We start from the raw sequence: 27,789 nt of genomic DNA on the forward strand, positions 1-27,789 counted from the left end.
GATGTTGATGGCCCCGAGCCATGATGCCTCCCACACTTAGCATGCCGCTACCTCCGGCCCAACTGCCTCTGCCAGCACAACGGTATCCGGGCTGATGGAATCCACCGGCGCCGTTGTGCACGTGCCCTGCCCGATCATGCCGGTACATCCTCCATCTGCTGGGGTCCAGTTGCTGGGGTGTCCACCCCTGCTGGACCTCCGACTCCCGACTGTGGCAGGGATGGGATCTCCACCAAGCTGGCTGTGTTGGTCTGGGCAGGTCCACAGGGGTCCCTGGTGGCATCTGGGCCAGAAGACGGCATGGAGAATGACTGGCGCATAGTCTGCACAGAGGAGGAGAGGGCTGCCGGAGTGCCCGACACATGTAGGAAACCCCTGACCAGGGCCCCTCCCAACTGGTCCACGTTGGCACGCAGCTCTTCATGAAGATGTGCATTGTCCCCCCAGGAAGCACGCACGTCATTATGAATGTCACGTGTGCACAACGCAACACCAATCAGGACGGACTCCATACCGTCACAGGTCTGGGGCATCCCTGCTGGTGCATGGTGGTGCAGTCACAGTGTCAGGGACAGTGACATGCACAGGCCCCTCCATGGCGACCTATGCTACCTCCTGCCCCTGGACTGCACCACTTGCACCAATGGTACCACCCCCACCAGGCCCTATGTGCGGCTCAGTAGCGGCCTCCTCCTCCTCTGTGCACACCACCAACCTGGTCGCAAGCCCCTGTGGGGGCTCACCCGCCCCTTCCGCTGCAGCCGTAGTGGCAGACACGGCACCAGTCCCCTCACTCCCGGATGATGGTAATTCCTGGAGGGTGACTGGGCCTTGCGTTGCTGGCCGGTGGAGGCATCCCCACCGATTTGCTCCACAGAGCCGTCTCCGCCCTCTTCTTCACTCGCCGCTGTGTAGAGGGAGACATATAACACAAGCATCAGGGTACTGTACAATAGTCCCCTAGACAGGAAGCAATAGCACATGAGTGGCACTGTCAAATGTCACTTCCATCATGTCCCTCCAAAACACATGGGTCAGTGCAGGCAACACACATGCAGGAACCGGCATGGCACATGCAACAATAATTTGCATCCATGTCCACTGCACCGTAGAAACATCCAATGGTGGCTGAACCTCACATGCATCATGGGACATGCTGATCACATGCACACACATCACCAGAGGGTCATGCATCTGGCCCTGTATGCCCAGAGACACAGTGGATACAAGGATGAGTAGGCTGTATCAGTGATTCAACACATCGTCATGGACATGTGTCATGCATCCATGGCACACACACTACTCTGGCACACGGACATGTACATCGTGCATGTCCATGACAGCAGCACACATCTCTGACACCCCAAACATGTCAAAGTACAGGCACAGGCATGCATACATGTGTGCATTCCGCATGCTGCTCAGCATGATGCATTGTAACACATACACCATCCATGTGGGTCACGCCTGACTAGACTCACATGCAGCACCATCATTTCCCTGCACATACACATCCATACATGACCCATGTCACACATGCAGCCTAGTAGCTAACTACCACCATGCTTCAACATGCACTGTTTCATGGGCACTTACCCTCGACTCCAGACGGGTCTGCATCCTGAGGATCTGGTGGTGAGGCACTGCGCTAATGCGCTCCAGGACCCTCATCTTCTGGGTGGTAAGCGGGACCCGGCACCCCACTGTATCCGCTGCCTCCAAGTAGCGCTAGGCCTTCTTGAGGGTCCTGGACTTGTCCTCCCAGTGCTTCAGGACGTGTTTGATGTCACTGGGTGCCATCCCCGCCGCATTGATGGCACCACTATGTCCTTCCAGATCCTCTCCCGTCCTTCCTTGTCGGCGCGTGATGGTGTGAAGAGGGCATCATAATGCCCCAGAACTTGCTCCACCAGGATACCAACTTCCTTTTCACTGAAGCTGGTAGCCCTCTGCCTCTGTGGTGCTGGGTTGCCACTGGTGCCGGAAGGTGTTGTGTCAGACATGGCAACCCCGAGGCAGGTGTGGGTGGGCACTGGGTCCTGGGGCTGGGCTGTGGAGTGATGGAACACCAGTCGGGAGTCTTCTGTTCCAGCAGGGGTTGTCACAGCAACTGGACCCCGGCAGATGGCAGATGTGCAGGCACCAAATGGCAGGGCACAGTGGCAGCAGGCAGGCAGGCAGCAGCAGGTGGCTCGTAGGAGGCTGCTCAGGGCTCTGGGGGGCAGTACTTCGGCTTTCTGGGCAGTAGCGTGGTCTTCTGTGTGTTGTCGTGTGGCCAGCTTGATACGGAGTGATTTGGCACATGAAAAAACTGCACGTCAGCGTGTAATTCAAGGAAAGGCCCTTAGCGCGTAAGCGCGTATGTGACGTTACACGCACAGCGTTTCCCTGGCACGGGTTAAGGGTCCCACGTGAGTTTCCATCGCTCTGTATGTGCTTTTTGTGGAAAGCGGTGCGTGTGTTTTCCAGGCGTTGGGGTTCACACGCGATTACTTCACAGTGGGTGGGTAATGGCTACACATACTTCTTCTACACGCAAGGCAGACGGTGAGTTGCAAATGCTATTTTTCCCACTGCGGGTGTCTCTGCTTTTTGCGTACCCCTTTTTTTTCCATACTAGCCTGCGTGTTGATCACATACGTATTTTTTGGGTTCCTGGCTGCCACAGCGTACTGTGTGCGTTTTTTTACACGCACGTGGGCTACTGGGGTTGCTTATCTCTTTTTTTTGCTTTTATGGGATGCCTGTGCATTGCGTGACACGTCATTTCTCCTAGGGGCCCACAGAAGGGGACATTTATCGTAGCTGTATATACGTGTTTGTTGTTTTTGCACACTTTTGTAATGCACAGGGATGCTACCGCCTGCCTTTGTGTGGTGGATGTGTTTGGGCCTGTGCGTGTCGTTGCCCGTGCGCAGGTTTCCCCTATTCAATTCCATGAATATGTGTTGTTAGTGCGCGTGTGGGCATTGCGAATATTTACCTCCCGTACTTCACCCGGAACGCCCACATGTTCACGCATTGTTCCCCATTCCGCGTGTTACACCCCGTGTTACGCCCACTTTTCTTGTGTTCGATACAAGTTGTGCGCTTTCCCTGTGCACGTCGCACATAGCGTTTGGTGACGTGTGCGCCCGCGTGCGCCACCCACGGATTTGGCGCACATCCCAGATTTACACGTGTAGTGTATTCCATGAATGAACGAACGGCTGTGTGCGCGCCTTTAACACGCGTGCGCTGCGATTTTCACACTTGCGCTCCCCTGTTCGGCGCACATTTATTCCATGAATTACTCTGCATATGTAAAAGTTCAAAGGGTTTGATATAAAAACACACATGCAATGTGTGTATATATTCAACTATTGCCTGATCAGTATGTATGAACATGTAGAATGGTTCACATGTGAAGGGTGTGTTTTTCCTTCCAAAAGAATTTAGCAGGCTTCAAAACAATGGATTCAGAGTTATGAAAATACAAGAAAAATTTCAGGATTTCACCACAGTGCTATAGTTCTAATATTGTTGGAAGAAGATGTACTTGTGTATCATAAAAATAAAAATTGAAGTTCCATTACATTTTTCCATGCAGTCCCCTTCACTCTAAATAACACTGTATTTTTATCTGACTTGAAATGAGACATAGAAATAATTGAATTGGTACCTACTCCTGCATGTAGCTGGAGTTGACCTAGAATCCAGCTCACTCGAGCAGCCCCAACCACATGAGGTCTGGATTCATAGTGTTCAAACTACTTCCAAACCCAAGCCACTTAAAACACTCACAGATGTTTGCCAAAGGACAAAAGGTAACGTGAAATGTCTGTGGGATTTTCTGACCCACTAGGCTCTGCCCTGCAACATCACTGTGTGCTGCTTTCATCAGAAACAATAGAATGGCCGCCAAAATGCCCTATGGACTAAAAATCTCTGAGAAGTGCACAGGGAAACCAGAAAAATAGGCTGCCAATCCATTTTGCCTATGTCAGTGGTAAAACAGGAGACCACACTGCCAAAACCTGTCATTGGGCTGCCCATAGAGTGAAATGGAATTACCTGAAAAGGCAGTGCCCAGGAAAACCCAGAAGTGCTTTAAAATCTGTTTTTACTTGGCTGTTGAAATTGCAAAATCATGTTCCCCAAACAGTAGAGAAGATCAAACATTCTTGTGGGTGTTCACCATCACCTTAATTAAGGAATCCCCATAAGCAGAATGTCAGGAGAAGCACCTTTCATCACAAAAATATCCCCGTTCAAAAGGTGCTTGCCTGGAAAAACCTGTCAGAATATGGGCGGAGTACCTGTGCCTGTGTCAGAGCTTTCATTTACTGATACTGTAGTTTAAACTTGTACATTAAGATCAAATTGTGAAAAAGAAGAGACTTGCCATCAAAAGCAATATAGGTTGCTACAAATCAATCTCTATTTTTGAACAAGACTGGAATTAAGAGATCGGTGTGGATATTTGTTGAAAATGTAAGATTTAGTTTAGCAAAAGACAATTTTAAACCAAATGTTTTCAAGTGAACTGAGGCCACACAGGTCTTCAAAGGCACATTCCACAGTTTGCTCCAACAAAGGGTGCCTTCCTTTTGCTCTCTGCCCAGGAACTATCATTTAGATGCTAATGAAAGAAGGAGGGGATTTTGCTCTGCTTCTCTGAGGAGAGACAATAGGCTTCCTGTACTGAAAGGGAATGCAAATTCAGGTGTCAACAGAAACCAACTGCCAGCAGGAAGAGAGCCCGGGACTGCTCTGGGCCCAGCAAACCATGGAGGCGGGACCAGACAGATTTGTGTATCTGAAACTGTAGAACATATCTTTTTGAAAAAGACTCATAGAGAACTTTGCAAACCTTGTAAAAATCTGTAATTTATAGGTTGTTAATATGAAAATGCTGCTCACAGTTTGAGACTACTCTGAACTCTGTGCGATGTTCAGAGACAGGACTACTGAAGTGTTGATGTTGTAGCAATTGTGATAATGCTAGGAATATAAAATTTCACAGGATTATTTCCAGATGCCATGCGCATGTATGGAGAAACATGTGGACAGATCTGACACTGGGTACCCAACCAAAAGCGCGAAAAACTGTCAGAACCCAGATCCAAGACTCCAGAACTCTGAAAGTAGAAGGCCCAATTCCAAAGCTGAACCCTTCTCAGCTTGACCCTTAAAATCTTGAAACCTGATTTTAACCCCAGACTTTCAAGGGGAACACCACCAAACGAACAGCCTGGCCGTGCTGTTTCTGCTTTCTTGCCAAGAAGTCTTGCTAGAACCCAGAGATCCAAACCAGTAGAGCAGAGCTGTATCCTGATAGCTGCAACCCAGAACCAACCCGTCAGATCCAGTCCAGAGGCCGTTACGAGTAAAGAGTGCTGTGCTGAGTGCAGAATCTGGGTGCCTGAATCCTGTCCGGTGGGCTAGCAGAATTCCAGTCCAGACCCCTTTGACCAGATCCTGACGGGCCTATTCCAAAACCATAGTTGTGAGCATCTATTGCATAGAATTGTCCATAGCCAATCTCTTATCCTTAAGTAAAGCAATCCAAAACCATTCTATCATATCCAGAACTGCATTGTAGAACCTTTATTGTTTTTCTGAATCTTTCCCTCATCCATATAGTCCTTTGTTAATTGTAGTGGTAAATTCATTTTTGCATTAATATATTTGCTGAAGAAAGGCAAGCCTCTCGGCAGGAAGAAACCATCCAGGGGTGTCAGTGGATCGGTGGCTGTGCTCCCGTGTAGCTTCTGGCTTCATAAATTCCCTAGTGTAAAGAAATTCCTGTTTGTAATTTCAAAAGTGCATCTTTCATTTGAAAATCTTGACTCTTTCTGAGAAAAATCGACCTCTACTAAAACCTATGTAACTTCCATACCGTACATGGTAGAAGCGAAATTTAAGTGTCAAATTGAAGCTAACATCCAGAGCGAACCCAAAACTGCATTCCAATTTCTTGTACTTTTTCTGTAATCGCGTTTCTCGCACACTGAAAAGTTTGCCTTGAATTTGCATTTGGCTCAATTTCATCACATGTAAAACAGCTATTATTTGCATCTGACCTCAGAATTCAGTTTTTAATCTGCTAGTTATCCAATCATCATTGCTAGTGCTCACCTGAAACTATCCAAAGCGGCTCCTACTAGTTTTGAATCCCATTTAGAGAATTAAATCAATTTTTCAGTGTTTTTCCCATTCATTACAGGCCACATTTGAAGGCATTTGACCTGTTTTGAAATCATCCCTGTTTCTCTCTATGCTTGCTGGGGGAACTGGGAGTGAAACTTTATTGGTTGAGATTGTATATTCCTGAAACCTGTGTTCTCTCGTTCCATCTCTATATTGCATATTAGGGGGGATTGAGTAGTATCAGGGGGAAAGAGTGACATTGCATTTGATTGAAACCATATCAAGTATTATTTTATGCTGCATTGTTTTCCCATCCATATCAAGTATTATTCCATGCTGCATTATTTTTCTTATCCATACTCATTCTGATTAAACAGATTGTTGTGATATCACCCATTGTGATCATTGTATAAATATTAATAGTGTGATATATATATTGTTCAAATTCATAAAAGTGTGATATATATTGTGCATATTCATAAAATAAACCTTTTAACTTTGAAAAACAGCCTGCTTCCTGGTTCAGTGAGACCGGGGGGTTCAAAGAGGGGGGCATGATATAAGGGTATATCATTCAGAAATAAAAGAACTTATAGACAAAAACACATAATTAAGGGTTCCAACTGTGCATCACACGCTAGGCATTGACTTAGGTGGTGTGCCGGGTTGAAATCACTTACATGTCACATACAGCAAATCCAGGCCCCTCGCAAAATCTATGTATTAAAATTTGTGGGATCTCTTGAACATGGAAAAATGAACTAGCATAGATTTGTAGTAGCACCAAGAAGGAGAACGTGCCCAGGAGATTTCAACAGTTTCCTCTGTTGGCCGGAGTCATAATTCCTTCACTTGCAATCTAACTCAATAGTAAAGTAACATGTGTTACATTTTAACCCCAACATTTAATAATTTGAAAATGTGTTGTCCCATCATGGGAAGTTCTACCAACTTGAAACAAATGTTATTGGTAAAAATAATAATTGTAACTTAGATAAAAATCACCTGGTGCATAGCGAGAAGAAAGTAGGGAAAATAATGTAAACATCATATATTGACATTCAGAATCACTAATTATGATATTTATTTCATTAAACTCACACATTCACATTCAACAACGTTACACCAAGTTTAGGAGTGACAAAACTTCCCTCTTGTCCAGTCATGGTATTTGGAGGGAAGAATCACTCCATTCAAGTCACAAGATGAAGGGAGGAGCTGAAGATTATAAAATAGCTTTCTCACAGGTAGATCTCTTTTTATATTTGACGATCAATATTGAAGAATGTTCTTGGACACAACTGGAAGGAGATGGCTGGTGGGTGGCAACCATCTGGATGACTAGTTTCCAGGAAGTCTGGGGAAAGGAACTTAAGCCCTTTGAGAGAGAGATGATATGCCCTTATCAGACATTCGTTTCCAGACAGCCCGCTGAAAAGTGTCTTTTGGCTATGCAGCAAATCCAGATTGTTTGTCCAAGCTGATTCTACAAAGAATTATAAGTCATATTTAAAATATAAGTATAGAAAAACCAATATAACTCCAAATTGCCCATAGTGGTGTCCATGGTAAAATACCAGGAATAAAAGTGGTTGGGAGGAAACTGAATGCTAATCAAACAGGGAAACAGGTGCAGTATTAACGAAAATAACATGTATCAGGCCGGGAGGATAGCTCAGGGGCAACAAGTTTGCCTTGGAAGCAAGGCAACACAGAGCAACACAAGTTTACATCCTGGTCCCTCCCTTAGAGAAAGGTTTCCGACATTAAGTGTGTTATAACTGATTAATTGATTTAATTCATTAATGTGTCTTCTATAAGAAATATGAGTATAAGGTGAGATGCAATTTTTTATTTATTTATTTTTTTACCCCTGCTGTTAAGGTGAGATGTTATTGACTTTAGACCCCATGACTTTTTGTATTGAGTGGCACAATTTAAAAAGGATATGGAACTTGATGTATTATTTTTTACAGAAACCTGGTTCACGGACAGATTGCAGACAGTTTTCCACCATTTAGTCTCCGAGAATTATTTTCTACAGGCCATTAATTGCATGTGTTAGCTAGGGGGTGGGATTGCAATTATTTGTAGATCCTCTCTTTATGTCTCCCTTTGGAGGCCTTAGACTGGCCCGATGACTCTGAGTTGGGGCACTTAACTATCATGCTCTCCCCTTCACAATCAGTGAAAGTTATACTGGGCTACAGAGAGAAGCTAGATATATATTTATCAAAAATCTAGGGGGCTTATGTGGTTGATCCGATAGGCGACATGTATTGCAATAAGTTGCCAGAGAGGAACACAGTGAGTATGCAACACACGAGTGGGGTAGACAAAAGAAGAGCTGCTCATTTTGGACCACCATGATGCGCAACCATATAGAACAGAAGCATGGCCTCAGTAGTACTGAAAACAGGCAATTTTCCATTGACACTCACCACACCATCCAGCAGTAGGGAAGGCAGTGAGAATACACCTGTTTTGCCAGATTAGCATCAGGCAGATACATTGAACACTACAGCAGGATTGGACACCATGGAGGTGTTTGTGGTATGTCACCACCATACCCTCTTGTAGGTGATTGAATGAACATTGGGTGAGTAGGTGGAAAACAAAAAAACAAATTAAGTGTCTAAGAGAGACCTAAAAGAAAACCCGGACAGAATCAAACAGAAAATCGAAGATTTTGACTGGATCAGCATGATAGAGAAAGCAGTAGAAAACAAACTTCTATTCCACCTTCCTCCATCGAATTACGCCGACAAATTCCCAGATAAAAGGAAAAGAATCCTGTTTATGAAAGCAAGACTAAACGTACTCCTAACTCGAGAAAGTCTAAGAATCCGAGGCGTTGTACGCAATCAGGGCTGTCGGCTATGCAAAAAAACGGAGGTGTTGGAAACTCTAAAACATCTGATTATATACTGCCCCAGTACGAAACAAAACAGATCTACCTACCTTCTACCTCTGATCTCGAATCCATGGATGCTCCAAGAAGATGATCTATGGAATAGACTGATATCCAGAGAAACCACCAGATGGACGGTGGCAATGGCAAACCTAATCGAACTGGCTTTCCGACAGATCAATGAAGCATCATCCACTCCCTTACCATCTAGAGGCCTCCACGGATCCGGCATTCCTGTGAAAACCAGGCGAACGCGGATCAGTGCAGATGAGTAGGCAGATCTGTAGGAAGCCTTTTCTATGTTACCTGATAGCAGGACGTTTGAACTGAAACAAAAACTTTGATAAAATTCAGGTATTCCCTGAATATATGAGAGTAAATAAAAAAAATAAAAAAATTAAGTGACTGTCCTCAAATCTTTTAGGATGATCCCCAAATATTTGGGAGTTGCTTGCCAGGTGTGCAAAATATCTGTTACTGGCTCTCCAGATGCTACTTAGTTGTACCACTGTCCGTATAGTTGAAATAGGAGTGTAAACTAGGAGCCGGAATGCAAAGGGATTTGATTCACCAATTTCACTGACGACACACAGTGCGTCAGCCCCTTGTCAGTCTCTCACACTGAAGATGAAGAAAACCTGAACAAAGCCTATTCTAGCATTGAAAATTGGATGGTCTTGAACGGACTGGCACTTAACAGGTCCAAGACCGAACTGCTGATTGTTGGCACACAGTCCTCTTTATCCAAATTGGGCTCAGCCTATGAGGGTTTTGAATTGAGGGATGTGACGATTATCCCATTAAAGAAAGTTTTAGGAGTCATTTTTTGATTAGCATCTCTCCATGAAGGTCCAGGTAGGGAGACTGGTTTTGGCTGCTTCCTATTACCTCAAATTATTTGCTCACCTGTGTCCTCTCATTTCACAGGCTAATGCGCAGATTTCAGCTAGAGCTATCATGGGTTCCAAATAAGATTACTGTGCCAGTCTTTTGATAGGTCTTAGTAAAGTGGAAACCAATAGACTGCAAGTCATACAAAATGGGGACGTGCGGGCCATTATGGCCCTATCCAGATGTGACAACGTCACGGAGGCCAGAAGAGCCCTGCCTTGGCTGCCAGGGAGGCGAAAAATTCATTTCCGCCTCCTCATGATCACATTTAAGCAGAGGCGTTGCTGTGGGGGGGGGGTTTAGGGGGCTATAGCCCCGAGTCTTTTGGTTGATGACCCGGATAGAAGCTCAGGTGCTACAACCAAAAGACTAGCTAGCCCTGAGTCCCACCAGTCTCGACATTAGCTTAGCCCCTGATCTTTTCCAGACCTAGCAACACCCCTGCATTTAAGTGTACCCTGGGCACCATGCCATGCTACTTGAATTATCTCATTGTAAAGAAGACTGCAAACAGAGATCTTAGATCCAATAACCTTAATTTTCAATTGATCCCCAGATGCAGATCTAAGAAGATTGAAAAGGGAGCCTTCTCAGTGGCTGCCGCGAGGGCTTGGAATGAACTCCCACCCAATCTGAGGTTACAGACTAAGCTCAAGCCTTTTAAGAAAAATTGAAAACTTGGCTGTTTGCATAAGTCTCTCATCTAGCATTTCCTAGCATCCCATCTCCAACATATCGGCTCTGTTGCTGGGGCTTTCCCGCTTTGTTGTTTGTCAGCACCCTCATGCCTCCTGGTCCATTGTTGCGCTATACAAATAATTAAAGAAAAGTAAAATGATAAGAAAGGAGTCAAGGGGCCTCATTACAACTTTGGAGGTAGCCATGGCTTCTTCCAAAATCGTGTCCGGGTCCGGGTTGCCTGAATGGCGAATTACCGGGCCATTCTGAGTATGGAGGACCCTGTAATTCCTCCTTCAGGGAACCCGGGGCCAGTCCTTCCCCATTCCCATTTGAGCCCATTGAGCCCTTATAGGGCTCAATGGGAATGGGGAGGGAGCTAACAACGGGCCCACTCATAATGGGCCTGTTGTTAGCTCCCTGGTTCCCTCGCGGGACCCGCTGTGGACGTCTGGATAAACCAGACGTCCACAGCGGGTCCCGCGAGGGAACCTCGTAAATGTGCGGAGTGGGTTTAACTGCGCCGGCATCATTACCGGCGCCGTTAAACCCATGCTGCCCATCTTATAATGAGGCCCCAGGAGTTAGTTTCTAGTGAAATAAGCAAGTTAGGAATATAATTAAGTTAATGGAACAAATGTTTACACACATAGGGCCTCATTACACGGAAGGCGGTAATGGTTAACGGCCACCGTTAATGGTAACGGTGACCGTTAACCATTACCGCCTTACTACGAGGTCCCTTAGCGGGTTGGTGCTTTAACGCCTGCTTTTTGTAGGCGTTAAAAACCAACCCGCTAAGGGACCTCGGAGCAAATTGCGTTGCCGTAATTAGCGCCTTCCCCATTCCCATAGAGCCCTATGGGGCAGAAATGGGAATGAGGAAGGGCAATGGCGGAAGGGGGATTTACCGCCCCTCCAACCTTGGAATGGGGCGGTAAATCCCCTTTCCGCCAAGGCGGTGCCGGTATTTTACCGGCATGAGCCATGGCGCTAATAGCGCCATGGCTCACCGCCTTCCGTGTAATGAGGCCCATAGTTGTGATCTGCACACTTCAGATGCTGGGGTATGGTCATAAAACCATTAGATGGCTTACATTGAATGAATAATGCTTCATGTACATCACTGCTGTATCTGCAACATGCAAAGAAACTGCTTGCAAGGAATGCTTTGCTTGCCTTCTTTTGTCTTCTGTCATGGAGAGAAGAAATCCAAATGGGTATTTGACACGGTGGACATGTATGAAAAACACATCAATCCACCATTGAAGTCAATGCCAATATTTCTTACGCAGAATTAAGTAGAAACCAATAATGGAATACACTGAAAAGGATGTCAGTTAATGCTATACAACAGACTAGTTAGACCATGTAGGTTTTAAATGTCCTACTGTGTTAGTCATTACATTTGTCACCTTGTTGTTATTAATGTCCTGGGGATGGTGGTGTGTTTTCTAAAGCAACTGAATTGATAATTGCAGTTCAGAAAGACAAATGAAAGCAATTAATGCCGTTTTCAGAATATTTAACTGCACCACAGCAAATTGTTATCTTTAAAACTCACGTCCTTTTGTTTCAAGTTGTTGTGAAGGACTGAAGGACATAGCAGTATTGGCATAAATGCTCTAAAGCTTTTGCATAACAGCAGCAGCAATTTCAGGGGCGGCAGTACAGACTAGTTGTGAATTGTTCACAGGCCACAACCAGAGGTGAGAGTGCTGCATACAATGATTTTTTTCATCTGTAACCTCGTATGTTTCTGTCTCACAATTTCTTTGTGACCAGCTCCAACTCTTCTTTTTTGAATAGATCATAATATGTGCATTCCTTAATCACCCTTCATTCCTCTGTGACTGTTTTCCACACTCTCCCTCCTTACAATGTGGTTTGGTTAATTTCTTCACATTGTTCCTAGTGCAAGTTTGGATTTTATGCACCAATTCTGGTTCGCCTACAGACACATGTCCCAGTAACAATCGTAAACTCTGCTCTTCGGCAGCGTGTTCTCAATATCCTTAGGCATGTAATCTATGCCTTTCTACATGTAGAGCTCATGTGGGTTTAAATATACCAATGACCCCTTAAGTGCTAAGGGTGAGTATGCTCTTCCTGAATTCCCATAAAAAAATCAATGCATACCCTGATGCCTCCTGCAGTGAAGTGGTTAAAGAAATCTGCCCTGGACCATTCTGCCCAGGCTCACCTCTGCTCTATCCCTCTACTGCCTGCACCAGCGGAGAGGTTTACATCTTATTTGACCAGTAAACTTCAGATATTTGTGGAAGAACACGCTCTGTGGCATCATTTGAATGCTAGATAGAACCTGATTTGAACACCTGAATCAGTTGTGATAACTGCTTAGGCTAAAGTTAAACTTCTTTTGGTATGATGGTTGGTATTTGTTGCTCTTGCTTCAACCTTTCAACCTTTAGGCCATTCTATCCTTATCACTCATCTCCACTCCTTCATAGTTGTTGGTAATGTTCAGAGCTGACTTTGAACGTTTCTTTTTGAAATAAAAAAGGGTTTTATCTTTCTTTGTTCGGCTCCGACTTTCTCTCAATCTCATGCGGTGCACCTCAATGTTCTTTCCTAGCTCTTACTTAATCAATATTTTAGTTCTTTGCCCAACTGCATGTAGTTTTTTGGGCTTGGTCTTCAACACATGTACTGCTAAAACTCTTTTCTACCCCACGTGGATGAAGGGCTGGGTGAAGTCATGTCTAATTTTCAACGTGTATGTCAGCACATCGGATGAGTGTAAACAGTCAAAATCTTACATCCATTGTATAGAAAACGTCCACACGTGGGTCTTCCTGCTGAGGAAAGAAACCCAGCCCTTCTACAGTCTTCTGGCAATTGAGGTGTTGTTGCTTTGGCTGCCACACACCACTGATAGTGTGCATTTTCAGATCTGGGAGGCCTGCACAAACATGGAGAAGTGGATATGCCCTTCCTGTCTATCCCGGCAATGGTGTAATTATCCTGCTCGGTCTCTTTCTCTCGATCACTGGTTGTGGGAGTCTCAACTTACACCAGTCTCCACCTTTATCTTGGTCATCGTCATCATCATTATCTTAAGACTCAACAGTGGATGTCGGTGAAGACGAATGAAAAGGGATACACTGCACAACCTGCACTGTCAGCTAATACGATCGGTACCTCTGTTCCGCCTTCTGCTCCATCAGCAGTGGGCTGAACCTCCCTGCATGCCTTCCTCTCCAACTTGCACTCTTTACAAATTGTGGACATGTTGGCACTCAAATTGCCATTATCTGGAGCAAAAATGAGATGTCAAGTTGCGGAATTAATTACAGCCACTGGTTTGTTTCCTGCAAATCCTACTAGTACTTGCTCTGGTTGTTAAATGTCACTGGCATCCACTGAATGTCTTCTCATCAGGCCTAACAATAGTTAATAGAGATGTTCTGTGCAACTAGTACATGGCATGGCCAGACAAAGAATGTAATGTTGTCCTGCATAGCAAGAAATATGAGATATTTTCTCTGCTACTTTCATTTTTTAATATGGCAATTAAATGACATGACAAACAGTATGAAGAGTGAATACACTACGTTGCCTCAGAAATATGATACACCAATGTTTGCAGCTTACAAGCTTACAATTTTCTGATTTGTTCTGGCCAATAAAAGACAGTGCTGTCACTTGCAGCAAACATGAAACTGTCTACCAGGAGTTATAAAACATGTTCCCTGCAGAAAGCATTTGGTATGGCAACCACAAAAGACAAAAAATGATTTTACCAAAACTGAAATATCCCCCATGCCTATTGTGGAATGGTTCGAAAATAAAGCACACTCAGTTTTAGAATTTGAATAGGATGTCTTCCTACCAAGAATTATAAAACATTGTTCTCTGCAACAAGTTCTTGCATTAACTACAAATGGAAGGAACAGACAAATACAGCCACTGGAAATAATCCTCTGCTGCTTTCAAAGACTTACCAGGATTTTGATATGATATTTATTATTTTTTCTTTATATGATATGATATTGTATTTATATTGTGCCTATACACAGGTGTTTCCATGCGCGACGAGGCAGGGGACGATCTTACTAGGACCCGTGGCATTGAGATCGCGCAAGTGCAGAGGAGAGGAGTGCATGTAAGGGAGTGCATGTAAGGGAACTGTAGGATCACAGGTACAGCCCCATGTGCAGGGTTGCCGGGGAGGCAGTGAGGTTGTGCAACTGGTAGGGCAGGGGCCTGGGCCTGTGCTACAGAAGGGTACCCAGGTAACCAGTGCAGTATCAGACAAGAGATCAGCAGGGAGAGGAAGAGAGAAGGGCAGAGAAAAGAGGAAAGTCTTGAGCTGCTTCCGGAACCGGAGATGGTTCTGCTCAAGTTTCAGAGAGGCAGGGAGGCTGTTCCAGAGGGAGGCACCAGCGAAGAGAGAGATCTGCCCCCAGCTTGTTGCTTGGAAAATCGACTGACCCTCAAGAAGTTGAAGGAGGAGGAGCAAGGAGCTTGAGTAGGAAGATACTAAAGTTGAGAAAGCTGGAGATATTTTGGTCCCTGGCCCCAGAAGGCCTTGTGGACAATGCAAAGGGTCTTGAACTTGATTCTTGCAGCCAATGGGAGCCAATCTAGAGATTTCAGTGCTGGAGAGATACGATCTCTGGGCTTGAGGCCAAGGACAAGACTCACAGTCCTGTTCTGGATGAGTTGCAGAGGACGCAGATTAGAGGGGGGAAGATTAAGAAAAAGACTGTTACAGTAGTCAAGCCTAGAGAGAACCAGAGCTTTAGAGACAGTGAGCTTCTGGGGGAAGGAGAGGAAATGGAGACTACCTCTGAGGAGGTGCAGTTGGTAGTTTTACTTTTTAGAGATGTCAGAGAGTGAGGAGAGAAGGAGAGTGTGGAGTCAAATATCACACCGAGGTTCTTAGTCTCACATGTGGGAGCAGGAAAAGGGCCAAGGGAGGCTAACCAGAGAGTGGAGGGAAAGAGGGGTGCAGGTGTGCAGATGAGGAGGATCTCCGTCTTGCTGGCATTCATGAATATATCATTGCCGTCGCACGACTCTTGAATAGCACACGGACAATCCGGAATGAGAGAAGGAGAAGAGGCGGCAGAGGGGAGATTGAAGGTGAGCTGGGTGTCATCAGCATAGCACTGGAAGTGTGAGCAGAGCGCCGCAATGCAAAGCGTGAGAGGACCAGGTATTGGTTGAACAACCATGGAGATAGGTTAGACCCCTGGTGAACTCGGTTGGAGAGAACGATAAAGGAGAGGAAGGACCCAAGTATGATCTTTGTGGGTCAATCAGAGAGGAAAGATGTCAGCCAGGCCAGAGCCTGATCAGTGATACCCAGGTTATTGCAGAGCTGGTTGAGCAGGATGGCATGGTTGACTGTGTTAAAGACAGAGAAGAAATCAAGTAGGATGAGGACAGAAGGGAGATTAGGATCAAGGTTAGAGAGAAGGCCTTCACGGATGTTCAGGAGAGCAGTTTCTGTACTCCTGTACAGTCTCTAGCTGCTCTGAAGCCAGACTGATGGTCATGGAGACAGCCAATAGATTCAGTGTGAAGATTAAACTTAGATTAAGTACCAATTAAGTACCGAAAGTACCACTTAGCCCCAAATCTCTGCTGCAACCTACAGATTTTGGATTTCTATCCGTGCGAGGACTCTTAATCTGGATTCACTCACCCATAAGGCTGCAGGAACTGGCCTACATTGTTTGGCACGTTGTGGGAAGGAGTGCCTACATAAACGTGCTCGTGCGCGCACCGTGCGCGCGTACCCAAGCAAAGTACCGAAAGTACCGCTTAGCCGATTTGCCATGCTTTGGGGCTGATAGTGGTATGAGCGGTGCATCTCAGATTAGTATTCATTAATATTTAAATATCTGATTTCTTGAGTATGACGAACACGCTACCATCAGGCATGCCTGCAATGAGCTTTTTGGCAAAACTGTTTGATTCTGCAGGCAGCTTGGTGACTCCGGCTCCTGCACTGGATAACAGATCAGGTAAAACTTGTGCGCAACAACCGCGCTTGCTGGGAAGCATGTTGACATACTTTCCTTCTGCCAGGAAATATCTCTGACTTCAACACCAGTCACGGCAGTATGGACGCCAACGTCGTTGACTTCTTTGTGTACGGCACAAAAAACATCTACGGGACAAAATTGCACGGAGTCAACTGTGCCGGGTCCTAATGGCCTCCCTAGATGTGTGTTACAACCCTTGATTAGGTTATCTTCATCTCGCGTAAGTGAGACTTTAGCTGTTGTGCCAGAATCTGTATGTGAACCAAATGTATCCTTGTCTGATACCATTTTACTATGCACCGCCTAATTTAAATGTGACAGAGTCGCCTGGTAAGAGCTTGGCCGACCCTGCTGTTATTAATATTGATTTAAATGATTCTGTATTTTCTTCGCAAACTTTGCATGTTAATCTGTCTGCGTCACCTAATTTACATTTAAGTACTACAACCTCCTCTGTGGAACTGTCTTTTGTGGTTCCTACCCCACGTAAACTTCCACAAACAATAATTACTGAAGAGACTACGCATGGAGAACCTGCTAATGGCTTATTAGAGATAGCCTTAAACACAGTGAATTTGGCCATTCATTCTTTGATGAAAGATTTCGAGTCATTGGATTTGAAACTCTCTCATAAGAATGATAAAATTGCACAGATTCTAAATTGGCAACAAAATGTTGGCAAAAATAATTGGAACTTTGGATCAGATTTGCAGTCTAGGGAAAGTGTGGCTATACCAACTAATAATGTAGCCTCGCAAGTCTCATTTCAAGAATGGGAAAGTCATACAAAGGAAAAGTCCAGTACTTCCTTATTTTGCGGAAACCATAACGATTATAACGGATGATGTCCCAAAAGAGGTGGCGCAAAAGAAAAATGTAATTTCCCCTGTGTGTTCGAATCTGCCCCTAGTTAAACCTTTGTATTCACTTTTTACAGGTGAAACACCACAGATCGATTCAGTTAAAACATGTAAAAAAGTAACATTTGTATTAGATAAAAAATCCAAAAACGTAAAAACCACGAAAAGTACTGCCACTTCACAAACTAAACAATTTATTAAAGCCATACAATTACCTTGTCTGGGAGCCTTGACAAAAGCGCAAGCAATTATGAGGAAATACCAACATCAGGCGGCCCAAAGAAAAATTAGCAGTCTACCAACAAAGGTGGTTCCCAAACCATCACATGACCCAATTGATGATTTGATATTCAGCAACTAATAACAACTATACTGCAGGTTCTGAAGAATAATCCAGTCCCAGTATCTCAACTGACCACTGAGCTGCTACCATCAGCTAAATTAAACAGGGAAAACATTGTAAAAGAGAAACAACCAGCAATGCATTGTTTAATAATTCAGTGTTGGACCGGCCACTCAATATACCCTAAACCGGAAATCAATTTTGGAAATCTTTTAAGAAATTCCAGCGTTAGATGACATTAACTCTCATTATATTGAACAAGTGGAGTTTTTGGAAAATGGTGTTAGAACATCTGTTAGACTGTGGATAAATTCGAGAGTAATTGTGAATATGATTTGGGCTGTGAAGGCACAATTACTTGACTTGGGCTTTCTTTTGATGGGAAACACATTAAACTCCCCAGATGCAGGGATCTCTGCAGTAAACTCACAGAATAATTCCACAAAGTGCCCTCCAAACAAAGGCCCATCTTAAATAACATCTGCTTGTGCATCCACAAAGCGGGCCAAAAATAGCTAACTGAAAAAAGATCTGAGGTGCTCTCACTAATTAGCTGGAAATCACGGGGTTTTAGACATTTGTTAAACAATCCATCCGAGTTAATTATGCATGATATAGTCATGTTACAAGAATCATGGCTCACAGTACTACCGTTATGGAATAATTTTGATCTTTATTTAGTTCCAGCAATTAAGGCGATTCGAGGCAGGCCAATGTCAGGTTTACTCTTAGCAGTAAAGCAAAGTTTGCATATGCAAACTGAATTCGGGGTCGCCCCGAATCCCTTTATGCAGATGATGAGGAAAAAATGGCTATTATAAATATTTATTGGAAGCCGGATGGTATCTCTGAGGATCATTTTCTTACCGATCTGACAGAATTACTAGACCTCGTTTCAAAAGAGCAAGAAAGCCACCATATTATAATAGCAGCAGATTTTAATTTACATTGTTTTGAGGGAAAACAGTTTCACCATCAAAGTCACGTGCTAAAGTGTCTGAGATTAGTCAAAGCCAGAAATCTGTTTGTAGTGAATGGCTCACTCCCCTCTGATATACCACCAAGATCGACCTGGCAGAGGAGGGGGAAGTGTTAGGATGATAGATTATATTTATGTTGACAGCTGGTTTATGTCACAAATTACCTATTTTATGGTAATTTTGACAGTGCTGAGTGATCATAGTATGCTGTCAATGAAGTGGTGTTCCCAAAGCTATGTGAAAATAATTAGTCCTGATTCTCTTCCTTCAATGATTGGTTCAAATTCAGCTCGTAAGAGGTTGTATTGGACAAACAATTCTCTGAAAGATTTTACGGACTTTTTTGTTTTACAAACGACTAGTGCAAATGCTCATGGGGATTTAATATCAACAACTTTTGTGGATACAATGCAGTTATTTCAACCTAACTCTAGATGGCAGAAAACAAAGCAGAAGCCATCATTCCATATTTTCAGTAGCGAAGTTAACCTAAAGAAAACACAAGTGCGGCAAGAAAAGTGGCAAGCTTTAAAATTACCCTTTGATCAGAGAATTATGGCTTTAAGAAATATTAAGACCAAGTATAAAAACTGGTTGAGAGCTAGAAAATCGAAGATCTATCATAATGATGGTGATAGTATGCTGCGTAGCTTAGCTCAAAAGAATATGTCACAGACCTGGTCAATTATTAATCACTCTGTTGCAGGGAATCAGGTGGCCATTCAGTCAAATTGTATTAAGGAGCAAACTTGGGTTGAGTATTTTACAAAAATATACACGAAACCTGAAGTTGGTGAGTCTGATCCTAATGTGATGGAGAAATTTTACTTAAATTTCGATCGAGATGACATTTTATATTTTATAAATAAATGCAGTAACTCTCGTGCACCGGGCCCGGATGGGCTTACAAATTTAGCACTAAAGAAACATCCTGAACTGTGGACTGACATATTATTTGCCATGTTTGAAAAAATAAATCAGATGCAAGCTATACCAGAAACTTGGAAATGTTCAATTACCATTCCAATTTACAAAAAGGGGGATCGTACAAATCCAGTAAACTATTGACCGATTTCCTTACTAGATGCCCCAAGCAAGATTTTTGCTGGTATTATTCTTCGTGAATGTAATAATTGGTCAGCAAGGCTCTGCAGACGAGATCCATTTCAGTCAGGTTTCGTAGTCGGACTTGGGACAACCCCAAATATGCTGACCATAAATGTATTAAAGTCACAAAGTATCACAAATAATCATCCCTTGTATATGGCAAATGTGGATTTTAAAATGGCCTTTGATTCTATAGATCGACAAATTCTGTATGTGAAACTTGTTCAGTATGGCTGCCCTTCCTCATTAGTTGCACTAATACAACATCTGCATTTAGATACTCATATGCAAGTACGTCTAAATACAGAAGGCCTGTTATCTGCCTCTATTAAAACGAATAGGGGCTTGAAACAAGGGTGTATTTTGGCCTCCACTTTATTCATCTTTTTTATACTAGACATGGGCCAAGCATTTCTGACTGTGTCAGCTGATGCTCCAAAAATTGGCAACCAACGAATTTCTTGGCTATTATATGCGGATGATTTGCTCCTTCTCTCACGCACGCCGGTAGGGCTACAAAATCTAATTACTGCTTTGGCTGAATACACTGATTTGAACAATCTAACAGTGAATCAAGAAAAGACACAGATCATGATATGTAAACCAAAAACTAAAAGATGTTTTACTAAGTATAAGTGGCATTTGCAGCACTTTCAGTTACAAATTGTCTCAGAATATAGGTATTTGGGGATGTGGGTACAAAATACTTTGAATTACTCAAATCATCTGAGTTATCTCGACTGTAAACTGTCTGCATTAATTTCGCAAGCAAACATTTTGAATGATAAATATGGTAAATTTTCTTATTAACATATAATGATCTTTTATGAACAGAACGTTATTCCTGTCCTGGTATATGGTATGGAAATTATGTCTGGTAGACATGGCATACTTTAGAAGCTTGCTTCTGGAAAAAGGTATTGTATCTACCAATCTATGCCCATTTTACGTTTTGAGTTGGGGCTGATCCCTCTGTCAACAACTGTGATGTGGAAAAAATGTGGTTTCTTTCGAAAATGTTTTCTGGGACTGCAAATGAACAATATTTTAGCTGTAGTAGCCCAATACATGATTAATTCATCTCATCCATTTCCTTTGAAGTGGAGACAAGAGGTTTTAAACGCCTTGTCTGATGCTGGAGTCTCTTTACAGGTATTATTAGAGAATCCAACACGAGCCGAATTAAAGCTATATCAATATAGCTGGATTGTGAATAGCGAGAATTGTTTATTGTATAAAGATTTCTCATCAGCTCTGTTTGGGTTTAAGAGATTTCGATATATGACAGATTATTTAGCAAAATGGCCCTCAGCTTACATCAGAAGGAAATATCTGATATTTAGATTAAATCTGTGGCCTACAAATGACATCTTGGCGAGGAGATTTAAGATATCCAAAGAACTAAATGTTTGTCGTTTTTGTAAAGATGGTGCTCAAAGAGAGACCCTAGAACATATCAGAGTTTCTTGTCCTAAATTAGCTGTCCAAAGGACCGTTTTTTTTGCTAAGCAGCTATGTATTTTTAAGCCATCTGGTTTGGAGGAAATTTGGCAGCTAATTTTTTCTAATACAAAGTTTGCAGTGAGGAAAGTGCATTTTTTAGATTATGTTCTTCCAGATAACCTTGTTTTGAATAAGTAATGAATGAGATCTCTGAAACTTTGGATAATGGGGTAGTAAATAGGAATGAAATTTGATTATTCTGTTGTGTAAATTATTTTTAATGTTTTTAATGTTTTAATGTATGTGAATATATTTTATGTCAAGTTTATTTGTTTTAAACAACTATGTAAATGATTTGAATTTGAAAGGTTGATAAAATTAACCAAACAAATAAATAATAAAACAAAAAAAATATTAAGCTGGGAGATGGCCAGCTTTTCCAGAAGTTTACCCAGGAAAGGAGTGATAGGGAAGGGGTGTTAATTAGACAGAAGGGAGGGGTTGGCTGAGGGTTTCTTGAGAAGAGGGTGCCCAAGAGAGTGCTTCAGAGAGGAGGGGAAGGTTCAAGAGGTGAAAGAATGGTTGCAGAAGTCAGCCTAGGCTGGAGCAAGGTTGTCATTGTTGCCCTTGATGGCTTTTGAAGAACAGGGAGGTTTCCTGTTTTGATGAGGTTTTCAGAGATCAGACTTGTCTAGAAACATCGTTAGGGGAGAAGAGAGGAAAGACAGAGAAGGGAGGGGGTGGCCGCAGGTTGTCCGGTGGAAGAGGCGAGACTGGAGAGGGAAGTGGGAGAAACTGAGAGGTGGGACAGGATGTCCAGGGTTTTAGAGATGATGTGAAAAGTCAGGGCCGTTCAGAGGGCATGGGAGGGGACCGGAGTTGTTAAGCTGAATTGTTTAGCTGAATTGTTAGATGCCGAAGAAACATGGGTTTGCATGTGAACTCTCTTCTTGGTGAGGACAGAGAGTCAGTATTTCCTTTGGAACAGATGGGAGGACAGTTTGTCAGAGGATGTACAAGATGCAAGATGCCACCCATTTCTTCTCAGCCACCCTACACTTGCGTTTTAAGGGTGACGAGATGGGAGTCATACCAGGAATTGCACTTGGCTTTAGGCTACATGCGGATCCGCATGACAGGGGCAAGTACATCAAGAGTATTGGAGATATCCAAGTGGAGAATGGAAAGGGATGTGTCATGGTGTGAGTCAACCAGAGGTGCAGGAGGAGGAGAGAAAGAGGCAGCAAAAGCCTCAACTGACACACGCTTCATGTGTTGAATGACTGAGAAGGTGGGAGGCAGTCTGGTGGTAGCTTAGCCTGATGGGTAGAGAGAGGAAGATGAGAGGAGAGGAGAAAGTGGTCACTCCAGGAAAGAGGAGTGGTGGGAAGGTTAGAGAGAGGGAGGTCTGAGGAGATCAGAGCATCACAAGCATGCCCTGCAGAGTGAGTCATGCCAGAGGGAAGGACAGAGAGAGAGAGAGAGAGAGAGAGAGAGAGAGAGAGAGAGAGAGAAAGAGAGAGTCGTAAATGTTGCAAAAGATTCCTGTGGCGGGCAGGAAGCATCCCAATGGATGTTGAAATCTATAAGGAGGAGGAGTTCAGCAGTTTATGCCAGGAGAGAGGGGGAAGGGGGAGATCTATCCAGGTGGCCGGTAGACAGTAGCCATTGTGAGAGAGTGTCCAGGGAGTGAGAAAGCCTACAGAAAGCCTACAGACCACGTATTCAAAGGGGCAGTAGGCCTGCATGGGTATGATTGTGGCAGAAATCCACTCCGGGAAGATCAAGGCTACACCCGCATTGGAAAATTTGGATCTGGGTGCAGCGAGGATATTGTGGCCTTTAGGATGAAAGGCACAGCGAGCAAGGGGTCTGTGTCTGGATTACCCTGGGTAACGTAGGGTGAAACCACAAATCCCTAAATATATATGCACAAGGTATAGGAGCCCTTCTATCAAGACCAAGCATGGCCAAATAACAGTTTGTCCTAAGTTAACCAGGGTAATCCAGACATGAACCCCTTGCTCACTGTGCTTGGAGAAGGCCGATACACGTGTCTCAGGTTGCTCTTAGTACTCTTGTTTAGAGGAGAATTGCATAGCATTTCGGTGGTGGACTGCCCAATTGGGTGGGACCAGACTGATATGAAAATGGATATTTTCTCCGTGTTTGTTCTCGGTAGAGTGGCTCCCAGACCTTGTGCATATATCTTATTTCAATGCCCTACATTTCCCTCAACGAAATGCTGTTTTAATTTTCTGTCTAATTTAATTTAATTCAATTTGGTACCAATCCACCAAATTATACTTGATTATTCCAAAAATGTAGCCTTTACCCTCAATGGCTTTGTCAACTTCTGCCCTTGTCCTCTGCCTAACAAGACTAATCCTAAAGTCAAACCATGTGAGTTGTATTTATTTATACTATTTTAGTGTGAACCTCCCAAATCACTTTACAGGAACAGTTAATAAAGCATGGAACAATGTCAAAAATGCACCATGCTTCACTTATGTCCAACATTTTTTATCGAGGCTTACTTGTAGCACAATAATACAGATGTGCATATTCGCTCATGCTGTAATTTCTAACATCACATTTTCATTGTTTTCTCTGCCGTATTTGTCAACCAAAACAATGACGTCTGCCACTATTCATCTGCTTCCCACTCATTGGCTCAGATACAAATGATTCAAAAGCAGAGCTTTACAGGACCCGGTATAAACTCGAAAATACTGTACCTCCCCATTTAGACTTCCATTTGAGAATGAGGAGATTTATCCATCTGTGAAGATGAACATTCTTGATGCATCTTACTCTTTTGACTCATCTTAAGCCGTAGGATAACTCCCCATCTCCCTCATCCCGGTTACATCAGGTTTTCCAAACTACAACGGTCAATCAGCCATTGAGATCTACTACCAGTAAATAGTGTGCAACTAACTGGTGGGGTTCAACTTCAAAGTTTTGTGTAGGATAATTCCCAGCAAATATTGAGAACTAATTGAAGGAACATTTCTCCTGTGCTGGGTGCTGCCTTCCAGCTCCACACTGAATGTAGGCCTGCAAGGCTTTCAAACATTGCTTCTCCACCTTTGCCTGCACTTTCATGAATTATGGTTTTTGATTTTGTGCACATTTGTTTATTTTCATTCCGGGGCGCGACATGGCCCATTTAACTGCAGAATTATTTTCGTTGCTTTCACTGGTCACCGCTGTGTTTATCCTGCATCTGCACCGTGAATTGGAAGATTTCTTTGTTGCACAGTGCCTTGGATGATTTCTGTTCCATTGTTTACCTGAAACTTGCCTACTTCCTAGATGCCTTCTCCTTCTGTGAGCCCTGCAGCCTGGCCCCTTGTTATTGGGCACTGACTTCCTATTTAACCCAATCAGGGTCACTGGGAGGTTTGGAACCGGAACCAGCAGCTAAGGCCCACAACAAAGGCCCCTGCCTGCTCCTGCCCGCTACCAGAACGCTGCATGGAGATATTATTGCACCCCTGCACTTGAAGTTCCATGATGCTGCTAAGCCATTTTTCCAAGAAATCTGGACTACCATAACATTCAGACCTCCTTAACTATGGGTTAGTTCCCTCCTTCTGGACATACTCCTACCCTCTTTTGACTCCCACCTTCCTCCTCCGCTTGTCTCCCATGCTTACATCCTTGATTACATGTCATTTTGCACACATTGGTAGCATCTGATCAGGTGTTTTTTCCCTATATAGATGTGTTTTGCATTTAGCTTGTGTTTCTGCATTTAGCTTAATTTCAAATCAAGCTGTTTTTTGCATTTAACTTGTCTTTCTGCATTTAGCTTAATTTCAAATCTAGCTGTGTTTTGCAAACTTGCTGTGCCATTGGCTGGTATTAGGTGCTTTTTTCTGTCTACTGGCCCAGTGACAGGACCGTACTACTTGTTCTACTCTTACCCGCTGTCTGTCCCACCACTCCCTCCCGCTTTCTCTCCACCGCTCCCTTGGTGCTTTCTGTTTCTCCAATCTTCTCCAACTGTTTCTCCATTGACTATCCTTCCCTTCTCAATAAATCAGGTAGGAAGAATTTCAAAAACGATATCTTGGCCTCCAACCCTGGTATCCCTATCGCTGACACCTATTCCAGCACTTCCTCTGGACAGACCCTCACTGACATCCTCTTTGTCGTTCTTTTGCCAGATCTATGGACTCTTCATATGATAAATGTGCTATGTCCTCTCTCCTCCTCTCCCACTAATAGTGGCACCCACTGGGAAGCACTCATGGCCCCCTTCAACTCCTCTAAGGCCATCATTAATGTCGACTTAAATGGCACCGTCATGGTCCAAGGCCCTCAGGCCAATCTCCTATTCTTTGATAGGTGTGTCTTTCGCCTCATTAATTTCCTTTCATTTCCTGCTTTCCCCTCTCTCCCTTCTCCTGCTTCCCTGTCTCCCCCCTACACCCTCCTAGCTACCTTGCCCTCTCTTCCCTCCTCTTCACCCCCCTCAGGCTCTTTTACCTCCGCAGGGCATACCTCTGATTTTTAACCCTCCTCGGAAGGCCTTTAAGGCTGGCAACCTTCTTCATCTGGCCACTCTCAATTCTCGCTCCGCTGTCAAACACTCCCCTGACATATGCCGCCTCCTTGCAGAACTCAACCTATATGTCCTTAGTCTCACTGAGAATTGGTTCATGGCCAGCTCTGTCACGAGATTTGACATTCTCCTCCCTGATGGCTATAAAATCCTCTCTGCACCCAGATCCCGCCGTCCAGATGGGGTGTAGCCCTGATCTTCTCTAAGTGGATTCCTGCATCTATAATTCTCACACAGACCTACTCCTCTTGTGAATGCCTTGTCTGCAGGCTTTCTCTCTCTCCCGGCCTCTCTCTTACAGTGGCCTTGTGGTCAGATCACCTCTTTCCTCTCTGAATGGGCGGACCTCTCCTCTTCCATCTGGGCCTCAACCACTCAACTCCTCCTTCTGGGTGACCTTCACATTAATATAGATTCTCCCTCTTCCTTTTCTGTACTCTTTCTTGACCACTGCGATTCACGCTCCCTTTCTATCCTCCCTGCTTGCCCGACTCACTCTGCAGGGCACACGCTTGAGGCCTTGATCTCCTCTGACCTCTCCCTCTCCATCCCTCTCACCACCCCTCTCTCCTGGAGTGATCACTCCCTCCTCTCCTCCCATCTCGCACTCACTACCTCCCCCATTCCAAGACTACCACAACACTGCCACCTACCTTCTCGGACATCCAGCCGATGAAACATGTTTCAGTTGAGACTTTTGCTGCCACCTTCTCTCCCCCCCTTCCTCCTCCGGCAGACTCACATCCTGACACAGCCCTTTCCAAGCTCTACTCTTCTATTTCCGATCCTCTTGATGCTCCTGCCCCTGTCATGAGGATCCGTTTGAAGCCCAAAGCCAAGTGTAATTCTTGGTATGACTCTGACCTAGCTACCCTTAAATGAAAGTGCAGGGGGGCTCAAAGGAAATGGAGGGATTCTTGTTCGTCCTCTGACAAACTGGCCTGCCGCCTGCTCCAAAGCCAATACCGACTCTCTGTCCTTACTAAGAAGAGAGTCCACATCCAAGCCTGTGTCTCTGCGGCATCTAACAACTCGGCCAAACTCTTCAAAATCTGCAAAGAGCTGGCCAACCCTGCTGCAGTCTCTACCTCTCCTGTCACCTCTAAACCCCTTTGCACAGCCCTTGCCTCTTACTTCATCTCTAAATCCCAGGACATCCTGTCCACCTTCTCATCCCCTCCCCCTCTTCATCCTTCACCTTCTGCAAACTCTGGCCATCCTCCAGCCGCCCCCACCCTCTTTCTCTTCATTTTCTCTTTTCTCGCTTGACGAGGTTTCAAGACAAGTCTGATCTATGAAAGTCTTGTCAAAACAGGTTCTTCCCTGTTCCTCCAAAATCATCAAGGACCACATTGACACCCTTGCTCCTGCCCTTGCCGATTTCTGCAACCTCTCCTTCACCTCGGGAGTCTTCTCCTCTCCTCTGAAACACTCTCTTGTGCACCCCCTTCTCAAGAAACCCACTGCCGACTCTTCTTGTCCCGCAAACTATCGCCCGATCTCCATCACACCTTTTCTTGCCAAACGTGGCCATCTCGCAGCTTATCCTCCACTCCGATTCTGTAGGTTGTCTCCATGATCATCAATCTGGCTTTAGAGCTGCCAGAAGCATGGAAACTGCTCTCCTGAACATTTGTGAAGACCTACTCTACAACCTTGACTCTATCATCCCTTTTGTCCTCATCCTACTTGATCTCTCTTCTGCCTTTGATGCGGTCAACCATGCCATCCTGCTCAACCGACTTCATGACAACCTGGGTACCACTGATCAGGCTCTGGCCTAGCTGACTTCTTTCCTCTCTGATCAACCCTCGCAGGCCCAATGTGGGCCCTTCCTTTCCTCTATCTCCGCTC

General features: G+C 44.3%; 1 protein-coding gene across 1 annotated transcript in view; it reads left to right on the top strand.

Moving 5' to 3' along the window:
* GFRAL (GDNF family receptor alpha like) overlaps nt 1-16,797 on the top strand; it is a 162,721-nt gene extending 145,924 nt beyond the window's left edge. Inside the window, exon 6 of the mRNA XM_069605194.1 lies at nt 16,673-16,797. Within this exon, the coding sequence (XP_069461295.1) occupies nt 16,673-16,797 (125 nt within the window). The remainder of the gene's footprint in view (nt 1-16,672) is intronic.
* The last annotated feature ends 10,992 nt before the right edge of the window (nt 16,798-27,789 follow it).

The sequence above is a fragment of the Ambystoma mexicanum genome, chromosome 4p (assembly GCF_040938575.1).
Source record: "Ambystoma mexicanum isolate Mex_15411 chromosome 4p, UKY_AmexF1_1, whole genome shotgun sequence".
Lineage (NCBI taxonomy): Eukaryota > Metazoa > Chordata > Amphibia > Caudata > Ambystomatidae > Ambystoma > Ambystoma mexicanum.